At 39.2% G+C, this 18,246-nt stretch overlaps 1 protein-coding gene and 1 pseudogene across 6 annotated transcripts in view; one reads left to right on the forward strand and one right to left on the reverse strand.

Moving 5' to 3' along the window:
- The window catches only part of Ssh2 (slingshot protein phosphatase 2), a 244,064-nt gene that overhangs the window by 183,890 nt on the left and 41,928 nt on the right, over positions 1–18,246 (forward strand). For 3 of the 6 annotated variants that reach the window (XM_006533227.4, NM_177710.4, XM_006533229.4), the window contains 3 exons: positions 8,080–8,201; positions 16,369–16,437; positions 17,420–17,485. In XM_006533227.4, the coding sequence (XP_006533290.1) occupies positions 8,080–8,201; positions 16,369–16,437; positions 17,420–17,485 (257 nt within the window). The remainder of the gene's footprint in view (positions 1–8,079; positions 8,202–16,368; positions 16,438–17,419; positions 17,486–18,246) is intronic. The other 3 variants (XM_030245966.1, XM_006533228.4, NM_001291190.1) reach the window with 1 other exon arrangement.
- Positions 409–818, reverse strand: Gm30976 (predicted gene, 30976; annotated as a pseudogene).

Consider the following 18,246-nt stretch of genomic DNA (forward strand, 5'->3'; position numbering starts at 1 on the left):
AGGACAGCCTGGTCTACAGAGTGAGCCAGGACAGCCAGGGATACATGGGGGTCGGGGGAACCCAGCTGTGGGGCACAGAGCATGGTTTTTATAGCTTTAGTACTCTAAAGCAGTGGTTCTGAGACTTTAGGGTATATCAAAATCACCTCCAGTTGGGTTCTTGCAGGCTGCTGGGGAGGTATGGGAGAAAGGGAGAGGTAATTTACATTTTTAGCAAGTTTCCAAAAGATGCTAATCACACTTTGAAAACAACTCTACTAAAACCTGTTGTATACTTACTACAACAAAAGCCAGTATCAGTAGTCACTTGTACAGGCTGTGTATTTGCTATGAGAGCTTCTTGTTGTTGTTGTTGTTGTTGTTGTTGTTGTTGTTGTTGCTTGGAGTTTTTTTGGTTTTGTTTTTTTTCCAGTCAGCCTTGCACTTTATTGTCATTGTCCCAGGCCTTGACTGCATACTTGCTCAGTGGGTACAGCCGCTCTTTCCGCTACTGCTTTTTGGTCTTCAGCTTCTCCTCGTGTTTGGTGAGCCAGGCTCGTGGCTCTACACAGGTCCAGGGGCTTGTATTTCTTGACCTTGTAGAATTTCCTGAGGTTTTCTTTTTGAGTCTGGTTAATAACAGTGAGGATTCGGGAGATGGATTTGGAGAGCTTGGATGCCTGTCACTTTGGCGACGCAAAGCTGGGACAATTCCACCTTCAGATTGTCCAGTTGTTTCAACAGCTCCTCCTTCTTGCCGCAGGTCCCGAGCCTTGGTCTTGACTAAGTCTTGACAACATTTTGGTGTTGTTCACAGCTTAGGCCGCCTGGTTCAAGAGCTATGAGAGCTTTTGAACATGGTATACTATGGGAAAAGTTAAACCTAAGGATGCTATCATGGGTTTTATCTTTTTCTCATTGAAAACCTTCTGGAGTTTAGTTTGAACCCCTAAATATAAAAATAATTTCCCATATGAATCTTGAAAGGCTGAAGGATAAGTTAGGAAGGCAGCGTTGAGGACTAAAGCCTCTTCCTACTAAAGCATGGAGCCTCAACTGAAAGTAAGTAGGATGTGTTAAGTTTACAGAATGTGAGTTCAAAGAAATTAACTCATGCCTCTGCGTTCAAACTACAAGCCTTTTTACGGTTATTTTGAATTGTTCCATAGTCGCTACATTTCAGATTATTGAGTGAGTCGTTTTCAGGAAAATGAGTAAAGGCATTGTATGACTGTGCACAAATTAGCACTTTGTAACTGAAAGGGGCGTTTGTAGACCCAGAGCACAGGCTTTTGTCTGGAGTTTATTTGGAATGCTAAAATTCTTATCTCAGCACTTGTACATAAGGTTAAAAGTTGGATAGTCAACTGAAAATCCTGCTTTTTTTGCTCTTTTTCTTCTTAACCCAACCAAAACCCACTTTTTGCTTAAGCACTGAAAACAGCAAACAAACAAAAAAATAAAACCCAATGTTCTCCTGTGGAGGAGTCCTGCTTGCCAAGTGCAGGCATGAATGTCACTTCAGTACTTAAGAAACTTAAGTTGTTAAATAAGAAATGGTTTTATAGTGCTCTTCCTTATTATCAAACACCTACTTAAAAATTAAACGAGAGGGCTGGTGAGATGGCTCAGCAGGTAAGAGCACCTGACTGCTCTTCCAAAGGTCCTGAGTTCAAATCCCAGCAACCACATGGTGGCTCACAACCATCCGTAATGAGATCTGACTCCCTCTTCTGGTGTGTCTGAAGACAGCTACAGTGTACTTACATATAATAAATAAATAAATCTTTAAAAAAAAATTAAACGAGAAATCCATGAGTTTCAGAATATTTACAGTAGCCTCATAAAGTTTTTACAAAAGCTAAGAACTTGGCAGGGTAATTTAAGAAAATTAAGGTTTCCTGGTTTTATAATATATTAAATTTTTCAGCAATGAAAACGAGTTTACCTTTTTCTGAAAATTAAGTGTATTGTATGGGATTTGGTTTGGTTTTCCAAATCAGACAGTTCAAAAAGGAATGGAGATAAATAATCATTTCCTTCCCTCTGAGAAAAGGGGTTCCTGGCTGTTTGAATGAGCACCTCTGCACTCTGTCTTATATTTGCATGGGGTCAGGTGTAGGCGGCTGAGTAAACTAACATAGCCATGCTTAATTTTGTTTTGTTGTTTTGCAAAAGTACGAGACATAATGTCTTCCCGCCTGTTTATTGTGGATGTCTTGCCATGTCAGTAAATTAATCATGGATTTGGTAAGGCATTATTGAACGTGCTGGGGATCAGTCCCAGGGCCTGTTTTGCTTGCTAGATAAGTGCTCTGAACCATATCTTTAGCCTTGGTCATACTTTTCAGTGATTCTACAGAATATAAGTTAGAGATTTTTTTAAATTTTATAACTTGATTTATTTTTTATCCAGACACTTCCTCAGACTCTTAAAGACAGTGTTCTTTATTAATGTTATATCTAAAGTCTATCTTAATCTTAGCTACTGGTTTTACTTTGTTCTTTTGGCCAGAATTTAATGCTTACATACTTTTGAAACCTTTCTTTCTGATGGATCAGGTGAGCTGCTTGTCTAGACAGTGTATCTTTACAATGCAGCTTCCCTGAGGACAAATACTGCATGCAGAGGCAAGGTCCGGACTCGTGATGAAAATAAATTTAAAACAAAAGTGTGGTGTGTGCTCAGAAAAACTATTTTCAACAGTTAGATGGTGGAGATAAGGAAGCCTCTTGTGCAAGATAGATCTGTGAACTACTTGGCTTAGTGTCAGTGTTTAAGTTGGACTGAGAGTTTTAAGATGATCTTTTGAATGATGAGCTCTTGATACTATATGTTAAGTATTAAAAACACAGGCACTGAATATCACTTACCAAAATGTCTTGGTGCCCACCTCTAGTTTGGCCAGATATCAAACATTATATTTAGAAAGTTTTTTTTGTTCTTTTATCAGCTTTTAGTTAGCCAACCAGTTGCCACTAATTGGCATATGAACTGTCATAGAAACCTAAAGAAATGGCATAGTCTGTATAGTGCTTGCTGAACAACCCTGAGGACTTGAAATTTAAAGGAAAAAAAAAAAAAGCTGGTATTATAGTTCATGCCTGTAATCCAAGCACTGGAGAGGCAAAGGCAGGGGTCCCTGGGCTTGCTGGCCAGCCGGTCTACCCAAATTGCTGAGCTCAAGTTTTGGAAAGAGAGCCTATCTCAGAAAATAAGACAGAGAGTAATTGAGGAAGACACCCAGTGTTGACCTCTGGCCTCCACATACATAGTGCACACAGACATGAACATAGTATACTCATATATCTACACACAGAGATAACTTAAGGAAAATGAGTCAGGATTTTTTTAATTTGTCAGAATCACCATTCAGTTGTTTCTATGTCATTTATGTTTGCAGATAAAAGTGTTTTTAATACATTTGAGAAATTGAACATTTAGTTTAAAGATTGCTAAGGCATGCTCAAGTTTAAACATGTGGTAAGATCTGAAATCTTGTTTATAAGAAATCCTGGGCCTGGAATATACAGTTGGTAGAGTGCCTATGTAACATATATGATGCCCTGGGTTCCAACTCCAGCACCATATAAACCAGGCATGATAACACTTGCCTGTCATCCTTGCACTGGTGGGGATCAGTTCAAGGTGATTCTCCTCCCAGACTACATAGCAAGTTTGAGGCCAACTACTAAGTCTGATAACCTGAGTTTGATCCCAAGGCTCCACATGGTCAAAGGAGAGAACCATCCCCTACAGGCATGTCTCTGACCTCCACCTGTGTACTATGATACACACACATCATTCATGTGCACACAATTAATTTTTTAAACCTGACTTCATCTGCACCAGATTCTCTGGTTAGAATAACATGTATGGGCCAGTGAGATGATTCAGCTTGGTGCACTTTTCAGCCTGGCAACCTGAGTTCTGTTACCAGGACCCAGGAGGAAGGAGAGAACCAACGTCTGCACATCATCCTCTGACTTCTTTACACCCCTCACACTCACTAAATAAGTAAATAAATGTAATTTTAAGTGTAATATATGCTTTGAGTGTTTTGTAAGGAAATCCAGAGCTGCCTCCCAGTCCACCTCATGCGTATCCACTGCTATCCATAGCTTTGTGTGATTAATGTCCCTCAGAATCAGTTGACTAACTCTAGACTATGATCCACTTAAATGTTAGTTCCTCTTAGCTTCTCGCATGTGAATTTGATTTTGAAACTTCCTCGTGGAACATAAAGTGTCGAGTACAGCCTGTGTATTTAGCATCAGAATGATGGCGTTTTATTCTGATTGTTTGGGTTCTTACAAAGAAGCTTTAAAGGTAGCCACTTTGCTGTTTTTATTTCCCTAGCTTTTCTTAGGAACATCAGAATAGAGACATAAAGCTAAGTACATAACTTAATTGGTAGAATGTTGCCCAGCATCCTTGAAGCCCTGAGTTCCATCTCCATCACCACAGAAGCTAAGCATGGTAGTAAGCACCTGTAATCCTATGCCTTGAGAAGTGGAGGCAGAAGGACCAGTGAAGGGTTATCCTTGAATATAAGATAGAAGCTAGCCTGGGTTACAGGACACTGTCTTTATTTAATTTAATTAACTTATTTGATTTTTGAGACAGTAATAATAGAGCATACATTTCACAAGGAAGAGAGCATGTCTCCCCTCACCATTGCTTTCTCAGCTCATGTGCCAGCACAGTATATGCAATGTATGAATAGCAGATATTTCAGATAAGTGTTGCCTGACAGCCATTTTGCCTTGTTTTTATGATTTATGCACTGACCTTTTTTAGCTTACTAAAAAATTTTCCAGACAATCAAAGTAGAAAATATATCCCCGTAAATATATGACTCAGCTTTAGTAGCCGTCACTCTTCACCTGGTTTCTTTCATCCATTCCTCCTCCTTCCTCTTTTCATTGGAATATCTTAAAATAAGACTCAGGCACCGTGCCACTTCACCTCAGGTCTTTAGAGGCTCAGTAACCACACTGCCATTATAACACTAACAGGTAAGCCCAGGATTTCATCTAAGTTCTTATTTACATTCAGTTTTCTGAAAGTACTTTGAATGAATAAGCAGTGAATTAAAACCTTTAAAAACTAACAAGTTTCTGAAAAAGGGATCTTTTATTCTAGAAAGCAAAGAACAAACTGAGGCAAAGGCAGGAGGATCACTCGGAGTTTGAGGCCAACATAGTCTATATTGTAAATTCCAGGGCAGCCAGAACTACATATACAGACTCTCTCTTAAAAATAAAAGAAAAAACCCATAAACCTTTAAAGGACTGAAGAGAGTGCTCTTCCATTAAGAACACTGCAGAGACCCCGGGTTCAGTTCCCAGGATCCACATGGTGACTGACATCCATCTGTAACTACAGTTCCAGGGGATCTGATGCCCTCCAACGGTTCCAGGTGGGCATGAGATGCAAATACATACAAGCTAAACATTCATTCATACACATTAAATAAAATAAATGAATCTAAGAAGATGACATTGCGGCACAGGCCTGTACTCTCAAAATTCAAGAGGCTGAGGTAGAAGGATTTCTATGAGTTCGACCCTGGTATACCTCGCAAAACTCTGTCTAGAAAAAAATAAAATAAAATAAAATAAAGGAGACAGCTCCTGAAATGGCTTCTTTCACCGTATAACGTGGTAAACTGAATTCAATCCCTGGAGCCCACATGAAGATGGAAACTCCACAAAGTTGTCCTATGACTTGTACACATACACCAACAACATAGCTACACATACACACAAACACAATAATAATAAGTAAATCAGAAGTAAGAGAGGGAAAAAAATCCCGTTTGTCTTAGTGTTTTACTTATTGTGAACAGAAACCATGACCAAAGCAAATCTTTTTTGGATTATATTTAATTGTGGCTGGCTTACAGATTCAGAGGTTCAGTTCATTATCATCAAGGCAGGAGCATGGCATCTTCCAGGCAGGCATGGGGCTGAGGAGCTGAGAATTCTACATCTTGTTCCAAAGGCAGCTAACAGAAGACTGGTTTCCAGATGGGAAGACTGATCTGTTAACACCTTTGTGCCAAATTAACTTAATAGATAGAATCGCCTACATTATTGAATCATTATTGAAATCTAGGCTGAATTTCAGACAAGGAAACCACTAGGCTATATCATATACTCTTTATAAATACATTTTTCTGGACTGTTTGCTTCAGCCAGTCAAGCAATAGGTTCTTCATTCAGACTGACCTCCTGTTTCACACCTTTGCCTGATTCTCAATAGTTCATTCTTTCCTGTAGTCAATGTGGATTCAATGTAAATACTTTGTGCTTTTCCTCTCAAAATCTTCACTATAAACTTGTGGTTTGAGTGGAAAATGTTTCCTATGGGGTCAAGTATTCAAAAACTTGGTCCCCAGTTGGTGCTTAGTTTGAGAAATCAGTAGAGCCTTGCTAGAGGAAGTTCATGGGGAACAAGCTTTATAGCCTCACCAACTTCCAGTTTGCTCCTTGCTTCCTGCCTAAGATAGAAATGTGATAGCTCAGCTTCCTGCTCTAGCTAACTGCTGGCATGCCTCCCCCACCATTATGGACTCTTCTTCTGGAATCCTTAATCCAAATAAGCTCTTCCTTCTAGAAGTCGCCTTGGTTATGGCGTTTGATCATAAAAAGCAACAAAAAATAACCATTACAAGTATGTTTTCACATGGAGGCCCAGCAGGCGTGTTTCCATTTGCTGCCTCACTTCCCTGCAGGTGGTTGAAGAACTTATCCATGGATAAGGGCCTTCTCTGGTTAGCATCTGTAGTGGTTCAATAGGCCTTAGATTTCAGAGAACCCTCAGTATAAAGTTTTGACTTAAAATGACTTAAGTGATTTTTGTTGAGGATAGGCCAGGGTGATCATATATTACTTAGGAGATGGTGGAGGAGAAGAAACCCAGTTAAATGTTAGGAATTACCCAGTAGAGATGGTGTAGACTTCTGATAAATATAGTGGGGGTTCTTGCTCGAGTTTAATTTTGCAAGAAATTGCACAGACAGATCTAGACAAAGTGTAGGAGCCTGACTAAAGCTTGGTGAACAAGTGATCTTTACTAAGAAAACCAGATTTGGTAAGAATGGTTACTACCTTCCCCCAAAGCTTGTAGAGACAGATAAGTACGTATAGATACATAGACTACTTAAGAGATGTACATATAATATATTGATATATTTTATAAAACACTATGTATACTTTATAATATATGAATACTATATATTTCAGTAAAATACACATCTATAGCATTTTGAGTTTGACCAACATAATGTATATTTATAGTGACTTATCCTGTATATTTTTATTTTTCATTGAAAATAAATTTTTTCATGCAATATAGACTGATTTACATACAATATAGTCATGATTTCCTCTCTCTCATCTCTATACCCTCTTTCTTTCTTTAAAACAAGCCAAAATAAACAAAACGAAACAACAATGAAAATACACAAGAAACACAGACACATACACACACAAATCTGTGATAACACAAAATCAGAAACCGTAATACACAAGCAAAAGTAAGGTTAAAAGACAAACCAACGCTGGGCAGTGGTGGTGCACTCCTTTAATCCCAACACTTGGGAAGCAGAGGCAGGCAGATTTCTGAGGTCGAGGCCAGCCTGGTCTACAGAGTGAGTTCCAGGACAGCCAGGGCTACACAGAGAAACCCTGTCTCTGAAAACAAAACAAAACAAAACAAAACAAAACAAAACAAAATCAACAAAGCAATATTGAGACCCCCTCAAAAAAAGTCTCCAAAGAAACACCATTGAGTTCATTTTGTGTTGGCCTTCTCCTGCTGGGTATGAGGCCTGTCTTAAGTTTGGTTTGTATGTCCAGATTCTTAGAAACAACATAACAGGTATTATTTTATCTCTCTCTAGTTAGTTTAGTATTACATCAAAGATTTTATAGTTTACTATATGGGTTGAAATTTGAATTTAGGTCTCCCAACTTTTGACTCTCTTGCCTTGGTGGCATGCTATGAGATGCTGGCTTAAAGGGGGGAAAAAAGGGTTAAATGATTTAAAATTTCTCTAATTTTTTTGTTTCTTTGTTATCTGTTAACCTCAGGCTGTAAGACTGGAAAGTACTTACCAAAACCGAACACGCTATATGGTCGTGGTTTCAACTAATGGTAGACAAGACACTGAAGAAAGCATTGTCCTGGGAATGGATTTTTCTTCTAATGACAGGTATGATACCATAAAAAATGGGGAAGGGGCATGAAAACTACTTTTTAAGAGAACTACTTTTAAAATAACCTGTTACAGTTATTAAAGCTATTGCAAAAGTGTCTTGTATAATTAAGCTTTTAAAATTCAAGATAAAGTAGGGCTAGAAGGTAAGAGGATGAGGTTTGTGCGTTTGTGTTTTATCTTTTTGAGACAAGATCTCTCTGATGTAGACCAGGCTGACCTTGAACTCAGAAATCAGCCCACCTCTGCCTCCCAAGTGCTGGGACTCAAGGTGTGAGCCACTAAACCCAGTTTGTATTCTTGATATATGTCTTGATCACTATTCTGTTGCCATAAATAAACAACATGACCACAACATTTATTTTAAAAAAATAAAAGCATTTATTGAAGCTTGCCTACAATTTCAAAGGTTTAGTCCATTATTATCATATCATGGCAGGGAACATGTCAGCATGCAGGCAGACATGGTACTAGAGAAGAAGCAAAGAATTCTACATCCAGATCCACAGGCAGCAGGAAGAGAGAGCCATTGGGCCTGGTTTGAGCTCTTGAAACCTTAAAGGCCACCCAGTAAAACACTTCCTCCAACAAGACCACATCTACTCCAACAAGGGCACACATCCTAATTCTCCTCAAGTAGTGACACAAGTATCGTCATCTCAGAAGCCTGAGAGTGTCATACTCATCCAAACCACCACATGTACATGTTTATGAAAATGGTTAACATAGATGTATGAAGGTATCACAGTGAAGCCCATTATCTACAGTGAATACATGGTAATGAAATTTTTAAGTTAAAAAACAATTCATGACAACCTGAGGAGATGGCTCAGGGTAAAGTGTTTGCTATGTAAGATCAAGTACCTGAGTTCAGTTCCTAGCGTTGGTGGAAAATCTAGGTACAGCAGTGTGAGCCTATAATCCCAGGGGTAAGGAAGTGGAGACACGCCAGGCAGTGGTGGTGCACGCCTTTAATCCCAGCACTTGGGAGGCAGAGGCAGGCAGATTTCTGAGTTCGAGGCCACCCTGGTCTACAGAGTGAGTTCCAGGACACCCAGGGCTGTACAGAGAAACCCTGTCTCAAAAAAAAAAAAACAAAAAACAAAAAAAACAAACAACAAACAACAACAACAACAACAAATGAAGTGGAGCCAGGGTAATCCCTGGACTTTCTGTGAGCAGCCAAGGAGCTCGCCTAGCCAAATCTGTGAGAACCTGTCTCTAAGGTGACGAGCAATTGAGAAAGACACCCAAGATGACCTCTGGCCTCCAAATGTACCCCATAAAAATATGAACACATGTACACACACATAGACACAAAAATCAAGGCATAAAACTAGGAAATAAGTTTTGACCATGATCTTCAGAGGCAGTGACACTTGGTAAAAATCTTTGACTATTTCTAATTTACTCTTATTCTTTACTTTTCTCTTATTGTTGGGTACTAATGATAAAATTAAGCAAATGGAAACATAGCTCTGGGGTAATGTTTTTTTCTCCTGCCAATCTAGTCTTTCCATCAGTAATGCTCTACTTTGATAATCCAAGGGCTCACGCCTTTCTTGGTAATATACCACTGGTCTTGGGTTCAAAACTCACATGTACCTTGCTTCCTGTAATTAAAGATATCTCAGACCGACTCCAGATCATTGTGGTTATTATTGGAAGGAGCTGGGTCTATATCCTTAAGGCATTAGGGTTTTCTGTTGTATTTCCCTACTGTTTCTGAAGAACCTTTGAGAAGCCTGTGGAATGTGGCTGCTAAGCAGATCTTTACACTCTGAGATAATAAGCCTCAGGAAATCCTGCCAGATGTCTCAAACCATGACTTCCTGGTTTAGGACTAAAATGGAATTGTGCAATAGCGAGGGGCGTGGCCCAGGCCTAGGGAAATTTATACACACTCGTACACACATGCACATGCACGCACAAAGCCCTGGGTTTGGAGGAAGGGGTATAGATGACAATGATTGTCCTTCCGATTTGGAGTTGGGGGCAGGGAAATCCTAGTATCTCTAGAAAGTATCTTCCAAAATCTTGGTTTACTCTAGTTTGTACATAGAAGTAGTCTTGCTTTGCTCTGTGTTACTGCAATAAAACACTGACCAAAATGAACTTGGTGAGATAGCTAAGTGGGTATGTGAGCCTGCTGTCAACCCCAACAACCTGGGTTCAGTTCCCCAGCACCCACATAGTGGAACAAACCAACTCAAGTTGTCTTCTTCTAGCCTCCAGCATGCTACCCCATGTACACAAAATAAAATTAAAAATTTTTTTCAAGTTTGGGAGGAAAGAGTTCAGCTCACAGGTTATAGACCAACATCATGGGGAGCCAGGGCAGGAACCTCGAGTCAGGGATTAAAGCGGAGGATGCTGACGGGCTTGCTCCCAGGCTCACATGTATAAATAAGGTAGTTCTTATACAGCTCAGGCCCACTTGCCTAGGGATGGCACTGCCCACCATAAGCTGCCTCCTCCATCAATTAGCAATCAAAAGAAAATGCCCCATAGACAAGCTGACAGGCCGTCCAATCAAGAGCATCGTCCTTTAGTTGAGCTTCCTTGCCCTTTTCCCAGGAATGACAAGTTAGGAGGGGAAAAGACAAAAGTCAGCTTGGGAAATGTGTTGTGAACATGTATACCAGTTACAGCATTTAATTATATGCTCTGACTTTACAGAGGCTTGGCAACCACTTTTAGGAAGCTTTCTCTTGCAGTAGCTTCTAGTGTTTTTCATAAGTAACAGCCCTTTTAGTAAGGAAATACTCATTTTTTGAGAATGGTGGCATGCTCCAGTAATCCCATCATTCCAGAGGCAGAGGCAGGAGAATTGCCAAGAAGGTGAGGCCAGCCTGGTCTACGTAGTAAGTTCAGGACATCCAGTCTTATATATAAGACTATCTCAAGGACGAGGAAGTAGGGAAAATACCTACCTTTCCACATTCAATGGAAGTTTCTAACCTCTGGTTTGGATTTTTACCTATGTGGACCTATATTGTCAAGTATTTTTGCCATTTGACACCTGGCTATTTAAATAAGTAAAGACTAAAATGATATGTAAAAAAAATAAATTCTCATCATAACTAGTCAAATTTCATTTACTTTCTTAGTCATGTGTGATTAACAGCTCCCCTGTAGAACAGTATGGTACAGTTAAACAGAATTGCTGTGGCTGTATTTCCTTTGTTCAGTTCCCCTTGACTCCTCAGTTGGAAACCCTGTAGAACAGGAACTTTTGGTGCATGGAAACTGCTGAGGCTTCCCCCTGAGGCTGGAGGCAGTAACTCTGACTCTCACTCTGGAGTGTTAGCCATCAGATACCAGGGCAGACACTTTCCATGGGTAACTGGTAATTTATCCTCAGCAAACCACATCAGTTTGTTCTAATGATCCTGCCTGCATCATACCTAAAAGATGCCATTCCATTAACAAAATTTTAGTGTCTAGAAAACAAACTGGGACATGAAGAGCTAAAGATATAAAATCCTGTTATGTCTTCTGTTGAGCAAGCCTGTTTTACAGTAAAAGAAGTGCTGTTGGTTTCAGAATGCTAGTGCTCAGATACTCTTAAAGGAATTTGTTATATTATTTTATATGCCAGAATATGAAAATATGTTTCAAAACACCATTAAGTCAAAGTAGAAGATAGATTGATAAATACAAGTAGTGATGTTGTAGCCAATTTATTTAGCTTATTTTGAGAAGCGTATTGTAGTTTTAAGTGACAAAATTTCCTATTAATACAATTTAAAGTTGTTTTTCAAAATACAGTGCATATGCCTCAGGTTATAAAATAGCAGAGCTTTGTGGTCTGGTATTTGTTTGTTGCTCCCCAGATGTTTTCCTTTGAGAGAAGTTCTCACTGTGAAGCCCAGGATATCCTTGAACTCAGGCAGCACCTTCAACAGTTTTCATTTGGTATCACTGATGCTTTTAAACTGCTTGTGTCTTGCTGCCTGACACCCTACATCTCTTTCAGATGCATTAGAACACCTATTCTAAGTTAATATTTGATGTTAATTTTCTAATGAATTAACATGTTTTTTCACTTTAAAGATTTTAAATCTTTGGCCATTTAGTAATGAGTTAATTAATCTTCATGAGTTTGTATATTTACTAAAGATCTATTGGTTACCTACTTTAAATCTTATTTTATTATGCTTAAATAGGATACATGGCATTGTTTCACTTTTTCTGAATTTGTTAAGGTTTTTTGTTTGTATACCAAGATGTTTTAGAGAGGTTTCCATGGGCTGCTAGTGTTTAGGTGGAATTTTCTTCTATGGATATCTGTTAAGAAGTCCTTTTGATGTATTATGTCTTGTAATTCTGATGTTTCTATGTTTATGTTTTGTCTAGATGACCTGTCTATTGGAGAAATGTGATGTTGAAATCACCTATTTTTTTCTTTTCTTTTTTTATTAGAAATTTTCTTTATTTACATTTCAAATGTTATCCCCTTTCCTAGTTTCCCCTCTGAAAAGCCCCTATCCCCTCCCCTCTTCCCATACTCCCCAACCCACCCACTCCCATTCCCAGTCCTAGCCTTCCCCTATACTGGGGCATAGAACCTTCACAGAACCTAGGGCCTCTCTTCCCATTGATGACCAACTAGGCCATCCTCTACTACATATACAGCTAGTGCCACATGTCCCACCATGTGTTTTCTTTGATTGGTGGTTTAGTTCCAAGGAGCTCTGGGGGTACTAGTTAGTTCATATTGATGTTCCTCCTATGGGGCTTCAGACCCCTTCAGCTCCTTGGGTACTTTCTCTAGCTCCTTCATTGGGACCCTTGTGCTCCATCCAATGGATGACTGTGAGCATCAACTTCTGTATTTGCCAGGCACTGGCAGAGCCTCACAGGAGACAGCTATATCAGGTCCTGTCAGCAGGCTTTTGTTGGCATCTACCATAGTGCCCGGATTTGGTGGTTGTTTATGGGATGGATCCCCAAGTGGGGCAGTCTCTGTATGGTCGTTTCTTCAGACTCCGCTCTGAACTTTGTCTCTGTAATTCCTTCCATGGGTATTTTTGTTCCCCCTTCTCCAGTAGCATACTTTTTGTGACATTGGATGCACTAAAGTTTGATGTGCATCTATGTTTTATATTATAATGTCTCCTTGATTCCTTGACCAACTGTTGAGAGAGAGGAAGAGAGCGATTAAATATTTTTCTGTCTCCTTGTTTTTTTGTTTGTTTGTTTGTTTGTTTGTTTGTTTGAGGAGGGTGGGAAGACAGGGGGAACAAAAGGCACCACTGTATAAACCGGTGCCTAAAACACTCAAATTCAGTCTCCCAGGTACCTTATGCCACCACACCTAGATTTATTTTAAATCTTTTTAAAATGTTTTATTTTATGTAAATAAATGTTTTGCCTGCCTGTATCTCTGTGAACTGTGTGCTGTGTCTATATAGTGCCCATAGAGGCCAGAAGAAGGCATTGGATCCTCTGGAATCAGAGTTACAGGCAGTTGTGAGCTGACATATGATTCTGAGAACCAAACCTGGTTCCTCTGAAGGAGCAACAAGTTCTTTTAACTAAGCAATCTCTCTAGCCTTTTTCAATCCTTTTTTTAATTTTTAAAAATTAAAACATAACTACACATTTGGGAGGTATCCCTTTCCCGAGAAAAAGGGGAGGGGAGAGAAGGGAAGCTGCAATTGGGATGTAAAGTAAATAAATAATTAATAAAAAGGAAAGGAAGCATAATTATGTCATTTCCTCCTTTCCCTTCCCCCCTTCTAATCTTTCCTGTGAGGCTAGGTTTTGTAACCTACTTTGAAAGATGAAGAGCGTAAAGCTGAGAAGAGTTAAGTAACTAGTCAGAGTTTCAGTACCAAAAAGGATTAAATCCAGATATTTGGCAGAGTAGATACTTATTGAATAGAAACTATTATGTTTAGAAACCCGCATATATGTTTTCACATACTTGATCTTAAAACAGAGTAGTAAAGATTATTTTGTCCCTCTTTTATAGATGAAGAGACAAACATAAGCAATTAAGTAATTTGTTTAAGACTACATGGTTTAAAGGCTGAGGAGTGGCTCAGAAGTAGAGAGCTCTGGCCCAGCCTGTGTAAGGCCCTGGAGAAAAGTTATTACTGCTAGAGCCCAGATTCCAGAGTCCATCTGACTGAGAGCCATGATCTTAACTACACCATTCCACTCCCATGTCCAGTGTTCTTTCTGCTATACTATGCTGTCTCTGTAGATATATTGGGAGGGAGCAGATGAAAGATGCTTTGGGAAATGTCCAGAAACAGGAGGTAGTTTAAGATACATCCTTAATAAGGGGCAAAAGAGATGGCTAAGCAGAGTATGTATTACTCTTGCAGAGGATCCAAGTTCAGTTCCCAACATCAACAGTGGTTATCTTACAACTGCCTGTAGTTCTGGCTCCAGGAGATCTGAAGCCTCTGGCCTTCACTGGGATCTGCACTCATGCACACGTGCCCATAAACAGATGGCATACACATTCATGTATTTTCAAAAGGTTTTTTTGTGTGTGAGGTAAGAGTCTTAAATATCAGCCTGACTTGCCTGAAACTTAACTGTTATAGAGCAGACTGGCCTCAGACTCACAGATATCTGCCTGCCTCTATGTCCCAAATACTGGAATTAAAGGTGTGTGCTACCATACCCAACAAAACTGAAAACTTTAAATATCCTTAAAGAGGAAAAAATGGATGGAAATGATAAAGGTTGTCCAGAGAAGTGGAGTCATGGAGCATACAATTAATTGATCAGGAGTCCAGGGCTTTCTGCACCAACCTGTTCTGTTCATTTAGAGCCAGTTCCCTTCCTAGGCTGGTGTGTGGCTGAACCTGGGGCAGATCACATATTTTACTACTGAGTTAGAACCCCCAGAACCTGAAAAATATTTTCGTATTCCATAGTACGATCAGCCTTTTATTGGTTGTTGACATCCCTATTCTACATTTCAGCAGTGCTAGTTCAGTACATAGCATTATTTTGTCAGGGGTGATAGCATGCGCCTATAATCTCAAGGTAGAGAAGGCTGAGACAAGAGAATTTCAAGTTCAAGAACAGTCTGGACTCCATAGTCAGACTCTCTTAAACAAAACAGGAGGTTGGAGAGATGGCTCAGCAGTCCTCTTCCAGAGGACTCAGGTTCAATTCCTAGCACCCGCATGACAGCTCATAACTGTCTATTACTCCAGTCCCAGGGGATCTAACACCTTCTGGCCTTCATAGGCACCAGACATACAAGTAGTACACAGACATAGATGCACACAAAATGCATATAAAATAAAAATAAAATGTATTTTTTAAAATCTCATTTACACTCATATTCACTCACACAAGACCAAGGACTGTTTTATTTAAATTGTATTTTTATTTCTCTAACTTGATAACAAGCCATGACTATTACTTCTGTACATTTTTAATATCTTTCCTTTTAAGACTGTTAAGTATTGTATTCAATATATCTTAAAGTTGAATAAATAATTTATTCCAAGATCTTGAGCAACCAGAAATAGTTCTTGACATCACAACTAGTCCTTGAGAACAGTTATGGTGGTGCAAACCTATAATCCCAGCACTCGGGAGGTGAAGGTAGGAGGATCAAGAGTTCAAGGCTAACCTGGGCTATGTGAAACTTTGTCCATGACTCCCATCCCCTCAAAAAGCAAAAGGATAAAACCCTTGGAATTGAGTTAGATACTGTATTCTGGGCAAAGTCCTACCACATGCAAGTCAGCAGTAATCCAAGTAACCCTGGGATATGTACAGGATTAATAGTAATATGACAGAGATTTGTCTACTCTAACATTTATGACACAAGTTACTGCTTAGGGCAGTGGTTCTCAACCTTCCTCATGCTATAACCCTTTAATAAATACAGTCCCTCATGTTGTGGTTACACTCTCCCATATAAAATTATCTTTGTTGCTACTTTCTAACTTTAATTTTGTTACTGTTACAAATTATAATATAAATATCTGTATTTTCTGATTATTTTAGTCCACCCCTGTGAAGGGGCTGTTCGACTCCTAAAGGGATTGTGACCGCAGGTTGGGAACTACTGTGTCATCATTAGGATAAGCCATTAGGGATCATCCCTTGTTGAAAGTTAATAAATGATGACTGCTTCCCAGAATAACAGGAAGTAAGTTAGAGATTATTTCTTGTCTTGCAGTAGCACTTGTACCATGGGCTTGGTCTTGCCTCTCTGGAGTGACACCCTAATTCATTTGGATGGTGATGGGTAAGCACTTTCTCTTTTCCCTCCTACAGAAAGCTCAGGGGTGGCTCATCTTAGTCTTGGTGGCTCATTCATTCAGCTGAATGGGAGGTCCACTGTGGCCAACTGAACTGACGTGTCAGCAGCTCAGTAAGGCCCTAAAACTGCCATTTAGTAAAATACAACTTTCCAGGGTCTCTCACTTCTGTTCTTTTAAGCCATGTTAGGAAGCCAGGCAAAGAAGTAATAGTTTGTTGACTCACCCTTCAATGTGAACATGTGAGACTGCTTTTGCTGTGTTCTCCCAGAGGGTGATGTGTTCTGTTTCAAATAACCTTCTGCATCCCCTGCCAGCTGTCAGCCCGCTGTATGACCCCTTTCCTGAGCCAGTTCCTTCCAGTCAACCACCCCCACCTCCTGGTGTTTTTAGAATGTGTTCCCAAGAGACTGAAATGTTTGCTCCAGTTTATAAAAACCCAGGTCAGGTTTGCTATGAATCAAAGGCTTCCAAACAGAAATACACATTAGAATACCTTAATTTTACCTAATAGATAAAATCAATTTGTTGAAGCTTTTCTTAATTTAAATTTATTTTTGAAAATTTTGTATATGAGTACTATCTTTATATCATTTCAACCCTTTCTTCAATTCTAATGTTCTACTACCCCCTCGCAAATCCACAACTTCTTCTTTAGTTATTATTATTTCATATTTATTCACATATATACATATATTTATATAAAGCCTGCTGGGTCCATCTGGTGTTGCTCATATGTTTTTATGTCTAGAAGTGACCACGAGAATCCAGTTACCTGGCAGGGCACTTGTCCCTGGAGAATACTTTGATTCTCCTTCTCTCAGTTGCCATGTTGAAACTTTTCAGTCACATCCTACTTCTAGATGACATATCTGATTGTTTCTTCTATTTAATCAGTCGGTTGTTGTAGCAAACTTGAAATGCCTGACCCTTATTTGTGGACTTGTGTCTGTTCTCTTTTGCTCTTAGTGGGTTCAGCGTATCAACAGATAACAGAGTTCACATATTCAAACCTGTATCTGTGCAAGCAATGTGGTAAGATGGCTTTTGATATCTCTATAAAACTGTGGGTTTTTAAAAAGTTGTTCTATTTTTTAAAAGTTCTTTAATGTTGTAAAAACAGTGCTTTCTTAAAGAAGAACTATTTGAAATAACAGTCCACTATGAGAATACTGTATATGTAGAAGGTGTGTGTGTGTGTGTTTGTGTTTGTGTGCGCGTTCGTGTGAGATCTGTTTGCATGGTAGCCATGGTTGAAGGTGGCCCAGAAATGCAATTTTTAAATTTTCACAATGGAAAGCTTTGTGCATTGGTGAACAAGTGAAATTCAGAGGAACTACTAGGCTCTAGAAGAGATGCTAATGGATTATCAAAGAGCCTGTTAGAACTGTTTCACAATGACCATGCTTAGTGTGAGTACTACATCTCTACGTTTTACTGCAATGCACTAGCTTTTAGCTTCATAAGATAATCAGAGATAAGCATTGACAGAGTTGCATTATAGATAGATGAATTTTCTTTTGAAATACTAGCAATTGTTTGTGTAATGCAAATAAAACTTAAAGAAGCCGATGTTAATAACCAACCATATATTGACACTTTTAAGCTATTAACTGTGTGCCAGATGTTTTGAATGACTTATATTTAATCATTACACCAGTACCACAGAGCAGTGTTGTTAGCACCCTTTGTGGTTGAGAGAACTGAGGCATTGCTAGGGTTACATAACTGTCCTGAGAGTATCTTATTTATTTAGACAGAATAAACTCTTGTTTACTTATCTAGAAAATGATGTA

This window comes from Mus musculus, chromosome 11 (genome assembly GCF_000001635.26).
Source record: "Mus musculus strain C57BL/6J chromosome 11, GRCm38.p6 C57BL/6J".
In the NCBI taxonomy this organism is placed as follows: domain Eukaryota; kingdom Metazoa; phylum Chordata; class Mammalia; order Rodentia; family Muridae; genus Mus; species Mus musculus.